Source organism: Pinus tabuliformis, chromosome 5_2, assembly GCF_031772625.1.
Source record: "Pinus tabuliformis cultivar Carrire ecotype Pingquan chromosome 5_2, CPIR1, whole genome shotgun sequence".
NCBI classification, from domain to species: Eukaryota; Viridiplantae; Streptophyta; class Pinopsida; order Pinales; family Pinaceae; genus Pinus; species Pinus tabuliformis.
The window spans coordinates 318,733,352-318,752,653 of NC_142306.1; the positions used below are offsets into that span (position 1 = coordinate 318,733,352).

Below are 19,302 nucleotides of genomic sequence, written 5' to 3' on the forward strand. Positions count from 1 at the left end.
GAAGTCCTTCATATTTGACCTAATGTCATTGGAATCCCACGCATACAACCAATCACCACAAGTAGATGGCATGCTCTTATTCATTGCTAAACGCCACAGGAGAAGCAGATGTGTGTTTTCTTTAGTTTTCCTCAAATTTCAAATGGTGAGCTCCACACCTCTTGTAACTTGGGAACTTGAACTCATCAAAACCCTGTATTTTGGTCCCGGTTGGGAATTCACATTTTACAAATTACACTCGTTAAAGAAAGACCTAAGAACAGTGTTTCAATTATCTTCACACCCATTTATGCCAGAGCTAAGATACCATGTGGGAAGAAATTGGCTATACACACTTCTACGGGTGCTAAGATAGCATGCGGGAGGGAATGAGCTATGTAATAATGATGACACTGTACGCAGATATCATTATAACGATGAGGTGCATTTATCATGAAGTATAATGATGGAGGCACTTTTATCACACTTTGGACAATTAACATCCAGGCATGAAGCATTGAACTTGAATGTTCTACGTTCAAGAATTAGAACCAATAAAATGCAGTACCAATCCTGCGTCTACTTAGTGAGTTGATACATATTGATATTTCTCCTTGTAACAAAGAACGTGATGATTTCATTTTCAAACATTTTTCAATGGGGATTCAATCGAGGAGATTATAGAACAATGTTTTGCAGTTTTCAGTAATACCCCTCCCAAAAGTATTAAAACATAAGAAAATGGGTAATACCTTCGATTCTGTTTCAAAATGCTCATGAAGTTATGCACAGTATGATCTCTCAGCCAGATGGAGCAACGAATATAACCTTAAATATAATATGCAACAAAATTGCCAATGTATTGAATCCATGAAACAAGAAATTAGTCAACTGTAATTGTTCACAGACGACAAATCTAATTAATATGACCTTACAAGCAAAGCAACACCATACCTTACAAGAAGATGACAAAAAAATGTGAATTTAAACAAGATGGCACACATTTGCTGATTTTCATTATTCAATCAATGTAATGAGGATCCAAACTTCAACAAGTATCCGCCAATATGCAAAATCAACATTCAGTGACCCTAATTCAATTGCAATTGCAATTAAGAAATATATCTCTTTAGAGAATATTTGATCTGGAACCATCGTCCAAAATAACAATTACATCCTGCACTGGGTGATAATTACCTGGTCCCTAACGAACTGTAGAATATGCAGTCTCCATGCTGCAGGATTTTTTGTGTTACATAAATCTTCAGAAGCACTTAGTGGAATGCAAGCACTTTCTAAAGTTTTACTGTCTGAAGAAGCCACTGCATTAAATATCAGTTTAAAAGCAACATCCAGAACCCAGCTACACCACTTGTGAAGTGTTGGGAACCTTCTTGCAAATTTCATCCTAGGAACTCTTAGGATCCAGTCACCAGTTTCAGAGTTTGTGCAGCACCTGGTGCAGGTAAACGAGGACCTTGTGGAGTAGCACCTGCATCATTTAAACCTTTTGGAATACCCTTTCCAAAGACATTGAGCATCTTCATCCGACGCAACTCTTTAACTGCATCATTAATTAAAGTAAAAATTTTCATGAGAACATATATATTCTATATCAACAACAGAAATAAAAAGTCTATCACAAAACTTTCTGAGCACATGAATGAAGCAGACCCATAATCTTGGTTACAAAAAACTCATGTTCGGCTTCGAAATAGAAGCATCTTTGAATAAAACACTACGCATCACAATTGCACAATTTGTGAAGTATGATTTCAACCAACTGAAATTGCCACTTTGCAATTTGCTTATGAGGTCACAGGTATGGAGTCTAACTTCCTCGAAGAGTTATAAACTTATGTTTCTGAATCATGATTCTCGATTCAACTGTTAGTAGCTTAAAAAAATTTATATAAGGCACCATGTGAAACATTACCTTCTTCCAAAGAAAGCATAATAGCCCTAGTTTCCAGATTAACAGCATGCCCACTTCGACCAGAGGCAGATAAGGATCGAATAACTGTATCCATATGTAATACATAAGTCACAGTCCAAACATGACAAACTTTTTAATGCTCCAACACAAACTTTGGCAGAAAACCAAATATTAGCAATACAAAATAAGTAAATAGTCACCCCAGGCTTACTTCGGAGATGATCATCATTTGGCTCATCACATTGCTTTAGGAAGGCTTGCAGGTTTATAAAACGTTGCTGATAAGGCACAAGTGCCTCTTTCTTTGACTGTTCAACTTCAGCAGTAGACAGAGCCAGAAAGTCGCCCCAATTGTTATCGATGGGTGACATTTGCTGAGTAGCTTTACTGTCACCTGCATGGGAATTTCCTCTCTTGCTTGTATCCACCAAGGCTTGCGGAAGGGAAGGATCGCCCGATGAAAATGTAGATAAAGTGGTTGGCATAGGGGAATATGCAGGAAATGTAAGGAGTCCTGACCCCAAGGAACGACCTTTATGACCATTCATACTGGAAATTACTATGTTATTTTCTGTATTAATTGACTGATTTGGCAAAACCTCAGTTGCTCCCGATGACGATGTTGTGGGCATATTTCCTAATTTTAATTCAAACAGCCTGTTCATGTCAGGAATTGATGAAACCTGATATCCCATACTACCTAATGAATAATTGATTGCATTATTATGATGCAGCTCTAGAGCAACAGGCCTGGAAACTCCTTTCTCTGTGCCTGGGAACTCTGTTTCAACATTGCCGTTGAATATAATGTGTTTCTTTGAGGAATCTCTATTGACAGAATCATGATTAGGAGAGTTAATATGCTCAGCTTCTTGTCTTTTTTGAGAGAATCTTTCTTCTTTACAAGAATTGTCACTTCCTTTCTCCGAAGTCAACATCCCTGCTGAATCTGCTTCTTGTTTTGTGTAGCTTAATGATTTCCTTTTCTTACCTGATATTGAATAATCACTGCAATGTAGGTACAGATTGCCTTCATTGTTCACAAGCCGATGTCCTTCACCATTTGGCATAAATGGAGTTTGAAGAATAGGTATGCAATTAAGGCTCTCCTTTGGTGTGTTAAAAGTTGTAGGCCGCTGGCTCTCCTTTGGTGTGTTAAAGTTTGTAGGCCGCTGGCTCTCCTTTAGTGTGTTAAAGGTTGTAGGCTGCTGGCTCTCCTTTGGTGTGTTAAAAGTTGTAAGCTGCTGGCTTGTTCTGCCAGCAGGAGTTGACGTTCCTAATTCAGGAACATTATTCTGTAATGTAAAAATATTTTCCTGCGGTGTACTTCCAGAAAGCAAAGCACTGAATGTACATGTCAAAGGCTGTCCTGGGACACATGCACTGGGTATGTTTTGAGATGATTGCAGATCATCTGCCATATTATCTGAGCTACAATCTACAGAATTGATGATCTGAGAAGACACCTGTTCATGAAAATTTTGATGCCGCATATCAATCCCTTCAGATATTGAGGCCTTAGTCCTAGCTATTGTGCCAAAGGTCTTATGATAATCCGATTCTGACGGCTTATGCACCAATGGCTTCATGCTCTCAGGCTTGGCCAGAGAGAGTGAAAGCAAGTTTTCTTTATGAGGCTCCACACCTTCCTGCCTCAGTTCGGGCACAATTCTTCTCTGGGAATTCTTTGAGGATGACAGTGCTAACTGATTTGGTTTCATTGGATGATGTCGATAATATGTCAAACCCTTTGGAACACCCACTCTGTTAGATTCTGTAAAATTTTCCTTCTGCTCTAATTCTCTCATCTCTGAAGAACTTAAGCCTGTGGCTAAGGAAAGAGAAAAAGGATCTCCAGTTCCTGACATTTCAGCAGATGCATTTTTTGGCCTCGGAACATAGCGCATTGGTGTTGAAGGACCATTCACAAGTGGCGGATCAGATACATTGCATTCAGGATGACCATTACCCTGCAAGTCATAAACATTTTTAGCTTGCTCCCTCCTTCCCTCTCTCTCTGTGCATGTGCAGAGGTCCTAAGTATCATTTTACCTAGTTGGTTTTAGCTTGTCTTTATCTATGTGCCAAGAATTAAGATGCAATCATTGGCTGCCAACCCCATTCTGTATGCCAAATGTTAAATTTCAAAACAGGAATAGGAAAAGGAAGGAGCACATGCCATTAAGAAACTTGTAAACCTGAAATTGATATCATAGTATCTATTTATAATAAAAACTTGTGGCAAAACTAGAAACTGAAAATGAAGATAAACCTTCAGCTTTTTATAGAGCTAGCTTATTATTAACTGAAAAAAACCTCCCATTAGAAGCACTACAAATAGCTTAGTGCTAAAACATCTACTGAAGATGGACAAAATCATTTTTGGGAAACAAGCTTATGCTATGTTACGTGAAACAGGAAATGGGAAACAAAACAGGAAACAGAAATGGGGATGAGAGGGTTCTGAGATGGGAAACGGTTCCCTTTGAATGGTGAAAAGTATAAATATGAGATATAAAAGATTATTGAGTGTATCCAAATCCATTCAAGATTTAAAAGAAATCCATCATATAACTATCCAAAACAATTCAAGACTCAAACATAATCCACTATATGTAATGTTTTGAGGTAATAAATCAAATTACATTCAAATTATAATGTTTAGGTGCTGTTTTTTGTTTTCTTTTGATTTTATGGGTATTTTCTTGAAGAAATTGTTGGCTGCCATAATATTTCCGTTAACATAAATCTTACATTCGCTAATCTTATCAAATATTTAGTAATTTCATTGCACGTGATTTTAACCACATTTGTATGTATATACTATAGATCCTAACTAATTTTAGTTTGTGCAAACTATGTGCTTGTTTTATTTCACCGAGATTCCATGCAGTAAAGTCTAAAAGTACTCAATTAATTTCCTAATTTATACCTTCTCCTAAAATGGGCATTTATATCTAACATCCCCTTACTGCAATTTTGTTTTCTTTCATACCAAGCATTTCTCAGAATCTTTCAAATTTGTCCTTGCTTAATTGCCTTAGTGAGATCTGCTAACTAGAATTCTGTATATGATGGATAACCAATTTGATTACCACAAAAGAGAGATGTAACCAGAGTTTTCTGTAGATATAAATCGCCAAGAAGGCTTGTCGTTGCATCTAAGACCTGAAATAGATCAAGTCAATCTTCATGGTTTGTGCTTGCTGTCTGATATAAGGGATGATGACCGTCTTAGGGCATGAAACACGAAATCCTTTATAGATGGGCATGAGATCAAGCAGCTTAGTGCCATATTTGTGCACATACTTAAGACCATGTCGCTTACTACCAATGAATAGCTACTGGGGAATCCATAAATCATGATATCATGCCACCAACAATACAGTTTGAATCTGATCAAAATTTCAAATAGTGATAAGATAAATAAGACATCCTGCCAATTTACTGTGCAGTGTTGCATCCACTAGCTTTAAGCCTTTAAGAGTCGATAACTTCATATCCATTTCAATAGGAGTTGTTGCAGATTTATCATCAGCCATGTCAAATATGTTTCAATATCTTCCTTACATACTTAGTTTGGGAAATCTAGATATATTGGAGCTATCATTTCTAAAGCTTCATGCAGGAAGGTCATCTTTTAACACCTCCATCATTCTTGGAAGTTGGATTCACTGAAATGATGCCATCAACATATAAGTTGCAATCAATATTTCATCCTTCACTTTGATTTTGACATATAAGCTTGGATCTGACAGGTTTCTTAAACAATTAACCTTGACTGATCATCAATGCTTGCATACAAGGCTCTATGAGCCTGCCTCAGTCCATATGAGCTATAATGCATATACATTTCCTCTGCAAAAATTGTATTCTAGAAGGCACTTTTGGCATCCACTTAATAAATCTCACACCTATGCTTAACAAGTGCAAAGTTTCTTCAAAGTCTACACAAGCTCCCAAGTCTGATTATCTTTATTTCATTATAATCCTCTTGAATTTCTTTCTGAAACTCTTGCTTTCAGTTCGCTTCTTCAAATGAGGTAGACACGTGTGAGCCAAGACTCAAAAGCGACACTTACTGGATATAAAGGTTGACTGTTGTAGGCTGCTTGACTTCCAGACTTCTTCACTAGTTGTAGTTAGTTCTTGGAACTTTGAATCCATCATCATTCTTTATGTAGATATGACTTTGGAATTCTCTCGAACTTTGGTCTGATTTGTTACTGTTTGTTTTGTTGGCACTAGCTTCCTCAGCATCACCTAATGGTTGTATGCACGTGGCAAAAGAAAATTAGGCAAAAGCTGGAAGACAAAAGTAAAATATACATCTTTGTAGGGTACAGTGAAGAGTCCAATGTGTATAGGCTATTTGAATGAGGAAGTAAAAGTAAGTCTTTGTATAAAGTATCAGATTATGTTGTTGTACCATGGCTTGTATTAAAAGATAATGTAAAAAAAGGTTGCAGAAGTAAAGGAAAACAATCTACACATCTTTGTAGGGTATATATAGATATATTCAAAGAGTGTACACTTTGGACTCTTCGTGTACCCTACAAAGATGTGTAGATTGTTTTCCTTTACTTCTGCAACCTTTCTTTACATTATCTTTTAATACAAGCCATGGTACAACAATATAATCTGATACTTTATACAAAGACTTACTTTTACTTCCTCATTCAAAGAGCCTATACACATTGGACTCTTCACTGTACCCTACAAAGATGTATATTTTACTTTTGTCTTCCAGCTTTTGCCTAATTTTCTTTTGCCACGTGCATACAACCACGTCATAACAAAAGACTCCGAGACAATTTGCTTGTGATTTCCTTCCACTCCATGTGCCCTTTGGTGTGATGTTTCTCACAAACTTTGTGGAGTCTTTGAGTTATACATGCCTGTGTAGATTGCTTTAGCCTAGTTTAAGATGTTGTTTGAGATAATTTGCCCTCGCCCAACATCTGTATTGTGCTCAACCTTTGATGAAGATCATGGGCAAGGGCAAAATATCTGAAACATCTTAAACTAGGCTAAAGCAGCCTACCACAGGCATGTATAACTCAACAAAAGACTCCACCAAAAGCTGTGAGAAACATCACACCAGAGGGCACATTGAGTGGAAGGAAATCAAAAGCAAATTGTTATATATATATATATATATATATATATAGATATAGATATAGATATAGATATATTCAAAGAGCGTACACTTTGGACTCTTCGTGTACCCTACAAAGATGTGTATATTTTGTTTACCTTCTACTTTTGTCCTTTTTCCCTTCTTCCTTTTGCTTTTTTTCAAAAACAGTCTTTGTGGAGTCTGTTGAGTTATACATACCTGTGTAGATTGCTTCCCTTCTACTTTTGCCTTTTTTCCCTTCTTCCTTTCCCTTTTCTCCAAGACAACATCTGTACTGCCAATTATGTTTTCTCTTCTACTTCAAAGATGTATTATTTGTTTTTGCATGTTTTCCGTTTCCTGCCTGTGAAAACAAATAGCAACAAAATCTTTTGAGGCAATTTGCTTGTGATTTCCTTCCACTCCATGTGCCTTCAGGTATGATGTTTCTCACAGCCTTCATGAAATTTTTAATTCAGTACGTACACACAATTCTGTAGATTGCTTTAGACTTTTGAGATAATTTTGGCCTTTAGGCATGCTTCTGGACATCTCTAAACCACACTATATCATGAACTTTCTAAATCCCAAAGATTTGTCTTGTACCACATTATATAATCATTCCATTGCAACTACACCTGAACCAATGTCAATATATAAATGACATTGAATGTGTATAACTTCTATTATCTCTACTGATTTGACATGTATTCTCAAAGGATGTGTCTGGTTCTAAAACTAGTTCACCATGGTAAAGCCTCAAAGTCCATAGCAAATTCATCCCAATAAAATGCCTGAGAATGAATGTGTAACAACCTTGCAACTTGATTCTTATGAATCCCAAATCTCATCTTGAACTTTTTGAGTCATTAGTAAATCATAAACGGGAAATGTCTACAAGGTCTTCATCGAACTTATTATGGCATTAGCATGACCATATATATATATATTATATATATATAAAGATTAGACTAGCAAACCAAGTATATTATCCCTGAGGAAAAAGTAAACTGAGATAACTTCATAAATGAGAAGACATTTTTCCGGTCCTAGTTTCTGTCAAACGGTCTAGAGGCAATTCCCAATATGAACTTGTTAAACTCCATCATTAGCTGGTAAATAACTAACGCTCCAGTCTACTTAGGTTTACAGAGAGTACAAGGGCATTTCACATTATCAATAAATGCTTTCAAATTACTTTTCCTGTACAAAATTTTCATTATCCGTGAGAAATGTAACAAAATAAGAGCACTCATCCTGTGTCTTTCAGAAAATGTAAGCAACTCTGAGTTCATTACTTCACTGAAGCTTCAAAAAAACAAAGAACTAACTAAATAGATGACGATAGATATCGTGGTTCAATACTAATCTAATCTATGCAGGAACTGATCCCTGAGAAAAATTCCAAGCATAGATAAAGATTAGACCATATAGAAATATAAATATTAGACTAATAAACATAGTATATTTGTATTGTCCGAGAAAAGGATAGAATGAGATAACTTCATGATTCAGAAGGCATCTTTTTTGGTCCTAATTTCGTATGGTCCAAAGGTATTTCCCAGAATGAACATGTTAACCCCATCCTTAGCTGGTAAATACCTGATATACTCCAGTCTACTTAGGTTGAGGAACTGTAGAGGGGCATTTCACATTATGAAGAAATGTTTCCAAATTTCCCATACCACATCTTCATTGTCCACAAGAATATTAACTAAACATATGAAGGCACTCATCTTGTGTCTATCAAAAAATGTAAGCAACTCTGAGTTCTCTACATCAATAAATTATCAAAAATAAATAATGAAGGATTTCATGGTTCAATTGGAATTTGATATTTCTGTATGCAGATATCCAATGTTCCACCAAGACTCCGGTGCAGGGAGACGCACAGGGCAGACGTGTGGGAGTACCCTCAAATTTTAGGGAAATTTTGGGGGTGCGGGGGACGTCGGGGTATATATATATATATATATATATAGTACCCTCAAATTTTAGGGAAATTTTGGGGGTGCGGGGGACGTCGGGGTATATATATATATATATATATATATATATATATATATATAATTCAAGTTCATATTCATTGTTCAATAATGAAAGCATAAATATTAAATAGACTAATAGTCATATGGATACCAATACATTGAAATTTGATCCACACATAAATTTAAATTCATAATTGAATTAAATAATGACATACATTGATCCATCCTCATCATTCATTTTGATACATACATCATTCATATGACATACTCATTATTCATCCATACCATGAGATTCAATAAAAAAATTCAATAATGAAATATTCAAATACATTGATCCATATCATTCATCATTCATCATTCTACAATCTACATTGATTTTAAAATTAAATTCACCATTCATCATTCTAGAATCTAAATTGAAAGCAAAACATACTAGTATATTACTATATACTATATACTAGATATTGAAGTTTTGAGGGGAGACGCCCAGACGCACCCCTTTTGGGGAGTCTCGTCCCCCACACTGGGGAAATGCACCCCCTTGCGTCTCCCCAAGACTCCCCAAAAAGGGTGTGTGGGGAAACGCACCCCAGTAGACTCCCCATCCTGGGTGCGTGGGGTGTGAGGGGTGCGTACACCCGACCCTGGGGACGCATCCCCGTGGAACACTGCAGATATCTCTTTTCTGCAGGTTATATATGGTGTCCAGCTCTGTAAATTAAGATTTAAGAACACCATATCCAATCATTTGACCACTAGTCCATCTTTCACAATTATGTTTATTGGTGCTTTACAGTGAGTAAAGAGAGAATTTTATTCAGCTCGCTAACTTGAGCTTCTGGAACTAGCAAACGCAAGAAAAATGATGTTCAAATGACCTCAAACAATTCAGCAAGCCCCTGCTAAAAATCAAAATGTGAAATGTTGTCATATATGCAAGAAATCATTTAGTATAGTTAGTATAGGTTTAGCATTTTACTTCATTGCATTGACTTTGTAGACAAACTGTAAACTATGCCATAACAGCATCTGTTTATTTTAAACTATTTATTTCAAAAAGGGATAGAACTGATTAAAAATACAAGACTATGCAAGTCACAATTGTAAGCTACTTGCTTAATTCGCAACTGGGGAAGGGCGAACTGACTGCATCAGTAAGTCTAATAAAACGAGGATAAAAATCATAAAAGTTTGTTTCATCCACCTCTGCAAACCAATTTAATTTTAAAGGAGAAATTAAAGATCTTTACTTTTGGGTAAGTTAACCTTAGCTTCTGCCTGTTGTAGTGGTCATGTTGTTCCTTTGCATGACACCATATGGTTTTTGTAAAGGGAAGGTTTGTCTGATCTGTTTAATTATGGTTTTTATGTCAATGTTTCTACCTTTACAGCAGTCTGGCTTTCTAGTTTCAGGTTTTTTTGGACATAGGGTATTGTAGTTTTTGAATTGGATCCATGAAATTAAATCTTTTGTGTAGTATGTTCCTGTATCTGTGCATGTCACTTATTGTTTTATTAATAAATATAAGAAGCATATTTCAAAAAAATAAAAGAAAAAAATTAAAAAGAAGCAAACACACTCGGAGAGATAGGGAGATGACCAGTGCCCACAGATCACAATAAAGAGAAAGATCATACCCTTCACAGAAAGAAATGCACATCAAGGAGGCCAAAATGTGAAACAAGATTTTCCACTAAAAGTCTCCAGGATCCCCGCTGATAATAAAAATTTAGCAGCTTGAGTGCATATTGCATTGTCCCCCTATGGAAGGAAATAACGAAAACAAAAGTACATGAAATCAAGGAAAGATTGAAGCTGAACGTTAAAATACATTGTGTCCACGAATCAAAAACTTGCATGTTTACTATGCAGCTGATAGAGGTAGAAACTACAAATGCAGAAGATGTTTCGACTTGCTGAGAGATATCAATCAAGAATAAACAGAGCCCGGATCAAACTCTCTATAATTATTATATACAACTGTTTGTATAATATGTACAGGAAACTTGTCAATTGGGGTTGTCAAGGGTGGTAGGGCAGAATGGCTGCTATCTTCTCCTACTCAGGTTCAAATCCCTGTTAATGATATGATAAGCTTGTTGTAATGGCTTTGTGTCTATGAATATTGTTTTATTGGCTTTAAGCCATGTGAACTCTTAAGTGAGTATACCTGTGGGCCGGCCTACTACCAGCAACCTCACTCTAGCCCTCGGGCTGAGAGGAAGGCTCATTTCTTTCCTCAAAGAAAAAATCGTACAGGAAACTTGAAAGCAAGAGACATTAAGCCCTATCAAGACCCTCTTAAAGAGGAGAGGACCTTACTGCCTGCCTGAAAGATGCCTTCACAGACGCTAAGGCTTCTCAATAAGTTAATTATATGGGCAAAAACATGCAGAATCCTGAGAAACCATGAAAATAACTTTTCAAAAACTGGTCGAAAAGTTCATATGCGCTTACAAATACAGTGTAAAAACTAAAGACAGATCCTCCTTGACTCTGAAACGAAATGTCCAAAATGAAAAGCATATAAATCAATATATATATTTCTCTGTTTTCACAACAATCCAAGCGGAGAACAAAACATTGCAAGAGTAAAAATCCTATAGGTTTTTTGTCTCAAAATTTTGATTTTGAGCCGAGGAAGCTGAAGGTTCAAACACAACCTCATTTGATTAGGCATCCATATTCGCATGGTGGCTTGGGAGGCCTACACTGGTTATTTTTTTAATCACTACAGTCCATCTTAACAGAGTGCATACTGGGCCTGTACGTTAATAAGAATGGCCTATAAACTATTTTCTCACTTTAGGGATTGATCCGACAAAAAATGCAAAAGGATAACCCCATCAGCATTAAACATTAATGCAAAATAGCTCCTACTGGACAGTATCCATGATAAATGCAGTCTTACCTCAACAGAGCTTGTAGCAGCTAGCTGCTGAAAATCTCTTCCAACGAGATCTGAAGTTGGAGTAGGTTTCAGAGGCTTCTTGAATGGGGTAAACGCTGCCCACAACCCAAAACAAATACCGTCAAAACTGTAGAATAAACTATAATGTTAGCTATGAAATTTTGTCTAGTCTTTCTTCCTGTTCTCTATGAATTTATCAGCTAGTGTCACAGCTGAATACTCAAAAAAAAATCACGGAGCCACATACAGATGTTAAAAAACAAAAAATTGCAACATACAGCAGGAAAGGCCTTATTCATCGTCCAAACCTCTAGCCGGTTCTTTTGAAACAGTAGTGAAATCTGCAGTCTGTATCTGAGGGGAAGACCAAGAAGCCTGCAATTCTGATGCTTTGTGAATTTTTTCGAAGCACCCAACTGTGTTCTTATTGCAAACTTGGTCCACAGCCGAACTCATCATGGAAAATAAATTCTAGACAGATGTTGAGGATCAATGCTAGTTCTGAAACTTATTATACAACATATATGGGCTATCAAAATGGTTTTTTGCAGATTACATGGGTTAGACAAAATCTAAAAACCTCAGACGAGGATTGCCAGCAGATCAGTCCTGACCGAGCAGCCAAAGAGAATACAGAGGACTGTTATATGGACACTTGAAGACACAGCGAGTGACGATTGAAGCGATTTGAGAAGATGGGTATTAAAGATTCAAGGCCTCAATAAGATATGGAGAGAAGACTGAGAAAGAACAGAGTTTTGGGGACATGGGTAGTGGTGAGGATCGAGGGCATTTGACCACATGTGCAGGAGAGATTATAGGTGCGGTTGGCACCTGGAGGCTGTTATGATCCAACTCAGTAGCACTGAAGGGCACTGGCAATAATCTACAGAGATCCTTGAGGAGATTTTAAAGGAACCAGAGATGGACAGTCCTGGCTATGGGGGTAGTTGGGTATATAAAGGTCAAGGATTGGAGAGCAATTGTATAGATTAAGAAGCATTGTGGGCACTGAAATTCAAGGGAAAAAGGAGAGATTGCGGTGTATGATGATGATGGTTCCCATCGGTGACCGTTAAGGCTGAAAAATACCAATATCAATACAGCTCCTCCCGCCCAAATGTGTGTTCAAGCTTTGATTTTGTTTTCCTCTGACGATTCTCGCACACTTCCCAACTCTGCACATTTCATTTATTTCTTTCTCCGCCGCACGCTTTGCAGAGTGCCCGTTGTGCACCTGCCTGACTATGGTCGGCTAGGTAACATATATTACACTTATACAGTGCACACACTTTCATTTCCATCGCTCTCTCATTGGCATTCATCGCTCCAATATCTTACCTATCCGTTGTCTAATTTTTCGCCGTCAATTCTATATTAAGAATTTTTCAACGGTTTATTATGGTATTTGAAATATTAAGGAATCTGTGGGTATGAATTCCATTAACCTTTTCACATTTTTGGTTGTGAAGTGAAGTTTGGTATAGGAGAGGACAAATATAGTTGAGCATAAAAGTTAACAGAATTTAAAGCAAACTAAATTAAATTTTAGGTTAGTGTTTCGAAATGATAAATGTTATTTTATTTTTAAAAATATTACTATCAAAATATTAAAAATAATGCTTTTTTATGGTATTAAGATAATGTCAAATTTTTTATTTTTATTTATTAATATAAGAAATATTTTTAAAGATTTAACAATTAAATAATTTTATAAATTAGTGTTTATAAATAATAATATTTTATTTTTATTTATGTTGAGTAGAGTAGATAGTGATAAGGGTGTTTTATTGAGGTATTTTGTGGTGTAAAAGTCATTGGTGGAAATTTCATGGGCAAAAATCTAGCCATACTAGGGGTTAGTATGGCCCAGATAAAGTGTCATCTCTTGGTGATGTTAACAGGTTAGATATCTATAGGTCTAAGCTACATGGGCAAAATTCTAGCCATACTAGGGGTTAGTGTGGCCCAAATAAAATGTCATCCCCTGATGGTCGTCGAAGCTACTCAAACCACATATTAAGTGTGTTAGCAACCTCAAAACTCACATAACTAACATACATACATACATACATATATATATTATTTTTTAAATTATTAATATTAAAATATTAAAAAATAATCATTTTTATTAATATTAAAATAATATCAAAATATTTACTATTATTCATTAATATAAGAAATTTTTTTAACATGTAAATTTAACAATTAAATAATTTTATAAATTAAATTCTTTTTTTCATATTATTGATGATGATGGTGATGATTAACGTCCACTAAGACCAATGTGGTCTATCATACTTTAAGAAAAGAGAGTCTAATTAACATTGTTCAAAATCTTGTTTCTGTGATCAAGGAGCATGGAAAGAAGCATTCCAAGATGGCTATAGTTGGGCTGGCTTAATAATTCAAGAAGACTGGAGGTGTGACTGATGATGATAGGGAATTGAGAGTGGATGTGGGCAAGAGTCGGGCAATCTAAAAGGAAGTGCTTTTCATCTTCCACCTTCTTAGTATCACAAATCTGACAAATTTTATCGTCCTAGGGAGTCCTCGAGTAGACCTCACTCAGTAGCTCATGAGAGTTAGTTCTAATCCTAGCCATATTCATTTTCTTCTTAGTACTAATCAACCTAAAAAGAAAAGACATTAATGATATTGTTAAATATATATATAAATTATTTTATTTGTGATTATTATTTTATAGTGTTTTTTATAATTATTTTATTATAATATTATTTTTAAAATATATATATATATATATATATATATATATATATATATATATATATATATATATATATATATTTTAAATTTTGTATTTATAATTATTATTTTTATATTATTTTTTAAATATAAATTTTTAATAATAATTATTTTTATAAATAATGTTATGTTAATATATTTATTAGTTTTTCAAACTATTCATTATAACCACTAAAATTAAATAATTAAATTATATATAAAACCATCTATATTATATGAAAATGCAAATATATAATAAAACTAAAATGTAAATGTATAATAAAAATAATTATTGTTTAAACCTACTTTTTGTAATTAAAGATCATCATTATACTCATAATTGGTTGCCACTCAATTGAAAATGAAAAAAATCAATCACAATGATAAAGATGTAAGATAATCTTCGGCAAAATCACATAGCGAATTTTTTGTCGACGCGTTTCGAACCAACCAGTGTGGTTCATCGTCAGGACAAGTTGAAGAACCAATCTAGCTTAGCGTGAATAAATAGAGTGTGCAGAGATCCCAACGGCCCAATCTAGCTTAGCGTGAATAAATAGAGTGTGCAGAGATCCCAACGGCTACATTTCTAACGGCTAATTTTGACCAAGAGACCTTGGTCAAACTACTAAAAATTTTTTATTATAATTTATTCTATTTTATTTTCTTAAAAAATTATTAAAAAATTCTTTATTAATTTAATATTTCTCTAAAAAGCTAAATATAGGTAAATATTTGGTAAAATTTAAAAAATTAGGTAAATAATTAGGTGTATTTATTCACGCTAAGCTAGATTGGTTCTTCAACTTGTCCTGACGATGAACCACACTGGTTGGTTCGAAACGCGTCGACAAAAGATTCGCTATGTGATTTTGCCGAAGATTATCTTACAATATTATGGATCACAGAAGTCTAAATTCCTCAATGATAAAGATATTAAAAAGAAACAATTGAAAATCGGAATGAAATTTATCAAATATTTGACGTGTTTAGTTATAAATTATTGCATTAAAAAAATAAAGTTCTCTTGTATAAGGAGGTTGGTTTTTTCAGAAACGATCTTCTATTACATGTAATATAAATACAAAATCGACTCAATTGCTAATATATATATGTGGAAAGAAATTATTAAATTCAATAATTATTATATTTATGTACAATTATATTTGAATATATTAATACATATTTTTTGCAAAGAAATATATATAGGAAATTTATATATATTGAGGTAATATGTAAGAAATAATGGTTGGAATATTAAATTATTTATTTTACTATTATTAATTTTATTTTTGTATTAATATAACATAATATAAAGTTTTATGGGTAGTATAATTGATGAGGACTGTGAAAATGAAGTATTATGTATTACTAAATCTATGACCTTAGTCTTATGTCTTATTTCACTTTACATAATTTACTTTGTACAATTTCGCACAACTTCAGCTCCCAACACACCTCATAAAAGTTTGCCTCACTCACTCTTGTGACCTTACTCTCATGTCCCACTTCCACTTTGCATAATTTCTCTTCTAACTTCTACCTTGTAAAGGTGAAAGAAAAACGAAATTGAGAAACTTTACACAACTGCACACAAGTTCATCACCCAACACACCTCATGAAAGTTTGCCTATGAAATTGTGCAACTTTGTACAACTTCACCACCTATCCACCTCATGAAAATTTGCCTCTCACTCTCACAAAAGTAAGAGGTGAAGTTATATAATATTACACAACTTCATTATTCATGCAACTTGACCTTCATAAAGATGAGAAGTGAAGTCATATTACTTCACTTCTCACCCTACTCTAGTATGAAATTGATAGGAGTAAGGGTGAAATACAAAGTTATTTAAGTTTATATTGGGTAATAATATTCTATAGGTGTTCCCCGGCTGCGGGTGTTAATTAGCGCAATGAATGAGGAGGCGGCCTTATTAAATGGCAAGTGGTCGCTCGCTCCAGCCAAATGGACCGAAGCCTCGAGAAGCCATCACCTCGGTCCGGCCAACAGTTACGCGAGCATTAAAGGTAGGGGGAGAACAGCTGGTTGCAGAGGTATATTGGTCGTTCGCCTTGGTTTGCCGATGAGAGGTGTTCCGTTGGAAGGTGCGGGAAGCGCCATTGTCTGTTGGAAGCTCTGTATGGTCTCAATTGTGAATGGTGCGTTCGGCTCTTAGATGACTGCACCGTGGGTGCATGAGCCAAGACTCAGACCTCAGCCCTCGGCTACGGAGGCCCTGGTCTCAACCCTGGATTGTCAGAGAAGTTACGGCTCTATGCTATGGTTCAGTGTATTGAGTGTCATTCTGATCTTTTTAAGCAAAGTCTCTGAGCGCCTTCGACCTCCAGAAGCTCTGAGTGTCGCGGTGTTTCAGTTCCTCTGCGCCCTTGTTAGAGATTTGGCCCTTCGGCGCTTTGGTCATACCTGGTTCTGGTCTGCTCAGCTCTCTGGGAGCAATTTACCCCGTGCAGCTTCTGAAAAGGCTCGGCTTTCGACCTGTGTGGTAAGCATTGCTATTCGAATTCGTGTTCCATTACCTGTTTCTCATCTGTTGTATAAGTTGTTGCACGGGTTTAGAATCCTCGGTGGCGCAAAGCACTCGCGGCCTCTGGGCAGAATTGGTTATTTGTTGATTACAGGATGCCGCGTGAGAGGTTACGTGGCGCTTGCAGGCGGGGAGGTTCAAGAGGCGGTGCCAGAGGTCGGGCTTCATCGCCACGTTCCTCGGCATCCTTCGACTCCCCGTCGGAGGAGATTAGCTCACCAGGAGCTCGAAGAGGGCGCGGAAGAGGCAGAGGGCGGGGAAGAGCTGCGATGTGTCCGTTTGGTTCGCACCCATCAACTCGCTTCAGGTTCCCGTGTGCTCTGGACAACGCAATCTACTATGTTTCAGTGCGCATTGAAAAATGCAACCATGCAGATAGACCAGAAGCCCCAGCAGAGCCTCGGCCACCCTCGCCTATTCAGGGTCCGCGATTACAGCCTGCGGAAGCCTTGAGTGCGGTGGCGGGGAATAGAGCGGGAACAAGCGAGCCTGCGAAGGACGACGCGCCATACATAGACTCGAGTGCTTCAGACCCATATGCCTGTACAGTGGTGGAGGAGCAACCAGATCCATATGCCTGTCCAGTGGTGGAGAAGCAACCATCCACCTCTGTGGATGCCTAGGCACGTTGCATGGTCGTTCTGTGTGTTATGGAAACACTTTGTTCAGTCTCAGGATGTCGAAGTAGCAGCTACAGTAAATAATGGGAGTCAGTCTGTGATAGTTTTCGGGTCGCACCACTCAGTTTTTTGTATGTCGATTATAATGTCTGTGTCTATCATGTCGGGTTTTTTGAATGTGGGATTTGCAAGGTCTGTAAACTCCTCCCTCGCCTCGGCAGGGAGTGGAAGTATAGCACCTAGGTCCAGTTCTCTGTTGGTTCTAGCTTGGGGTCAGCGGACAGTTTCATAGTCCCTCTTTTTCTCCGGCTCAGTTTCAGTCTCAGAATGTCAAACTGTTCATGTAGCCAACTCTTTGTGGCGGATGTAACTCTCTCTGTAATCTTTTTTGTACTATAATAGAATTAGCATGATTTACAAAAAAAAAAATATTCTATAGGTGTAAGGGTGAAATATAAAGTTAATTAAGTTTATATTGTGTAATAATATTTTATTACTAAATAAATTTATGGGGAGGTAAAATATAATTTTACATAGTTTATATTTTTTATTTTATTATTAAGTGATATTAAATAATTTTAAAGAAAAAAACATTGTTGAAAAAGAAATTGTTCTTAAGAGGTTTTGATAATTCAGTATTGGCAAGATGAGATGTTTTAATGGAGTATTAGATGAGATATTGTAATAAAAAGTTAAATTATAACAGCAATAAAACATAATGTTGTCTTAATTTAAAAAATAGTAAAAAGCAATAATAAAAATAATAGGTTCTATCAAGTCATTTTGTTATATTACAATTTTTTTTTTTAACTTAAGTTTCGTAATACCTCCAAATTTCAAAATACAACATTTTTAATCACATAGTCCAAACTTTTACTAGACTAAATTCACGTCAAGGGAAACCAAATATATTGACCAGTAATTTAAGAGAGAATAACAAAATAAAGTAATTATATCTGACAACTACAATAACTAGCCAAAATTGGGCTACATGACAAAACAAAATAACTGTATAGATCATGATCTGGAGTCAAGAGTCAGAACAATTCACTGGAACAGGATCTTGTGCACTTGTACTAGCTGAAGTAGAGGGCTTGAGCTCACATTGAAGATGGCTTTCTAAGTGAGCCAGGAAAGCATCCAATCTATCCAAACAAGATCATTGATAACATTTCACCCTTTGGATCTTGTTCAAGGAAGAAATAATGTCATTACGATCTTCATACCTCTCTTTTAGGACTCTACCCAAAAGAGTTTTCATCTGCTAATAGAGGGTAATGGAATGCATGTTTTGGTTTGGTCTTCCCCTGGTGTGGATAAGGTCAAAGACCCAATTGGATACCTCCTCTAGAATTTCAGATTCTAAGTAGCTTGAAGATCATTAATGGCATGAGTTTCCAGCTGACGAATCTCCTCCCAGATGTTAGGAGAGGTCACGTTGAAAAAAACCAGTT

The 19,302-nt window shown here is 36.1% G+C and overlaps 1 protein-coding gene across 2 annotated transcripts; it reads right to left on the reverse strand.

Annotated features, from left to right (window-relative positions):
- Window positions 1-958: 958 nt before the first annotated feature.
- On the reverse strand, window positions 959-13,249 carry LOC149158790 (uncharacterized). Of its 2 annotated transcripts, none has more exons than XM_089436314.1 (5): window positions 12,243-13,249; window positions 11,935-12,029; window positions 2,127-3,885; window positions 1,916-1,999; window positions 959-1,543 (listed from the first exon to the last, which is right to left on the reverse strand). In XM_089436314.1, exons 1-5 carry the CDS (start codon window positions 12,391-12,393, stop codon window positions 1,398-1,400), a joined length of 2,235 nt encoding a protein of 744 aa, XP_089292440.1. In that variant the 5' UTR covers window positions 12,394-13,249; the 3' UTR covers window positions 959-1,397. The 2 variants fall into 2 exon arrangements, with proteins under 2 accessions (XP_089292440.1, XP_089292441.1); XM_089436315.1 differs by having other exon boundaries at window positions 12,213-12,350.
- Window positions 13,250-19,302: the final 6,053 nt, after the last annotated feature.

Coding starts and splice junctions, on each gene's coding strand:
- LOC149158790 (XM_089436314.1), bottom strand. CDS start 12,393: ATGATGAGTTCGGCTGTGGACCAAGTTTGCAATAAGAACACAGTTGGG. Junction 12,030..12,242: donor TTCAAAAGAACCGGCTAGAG/GTTTGGACGATG, acceptor GGTTGTGGGCAG/CGTTTACCCCATTCAAGAAG. Junction 2,000..2,126: donor AAATGATGATCATCTCCGAA/GTAAGCCTGGGG, acceptor ATATGGATACAG/TTATTCGATCCTTATCTGCC.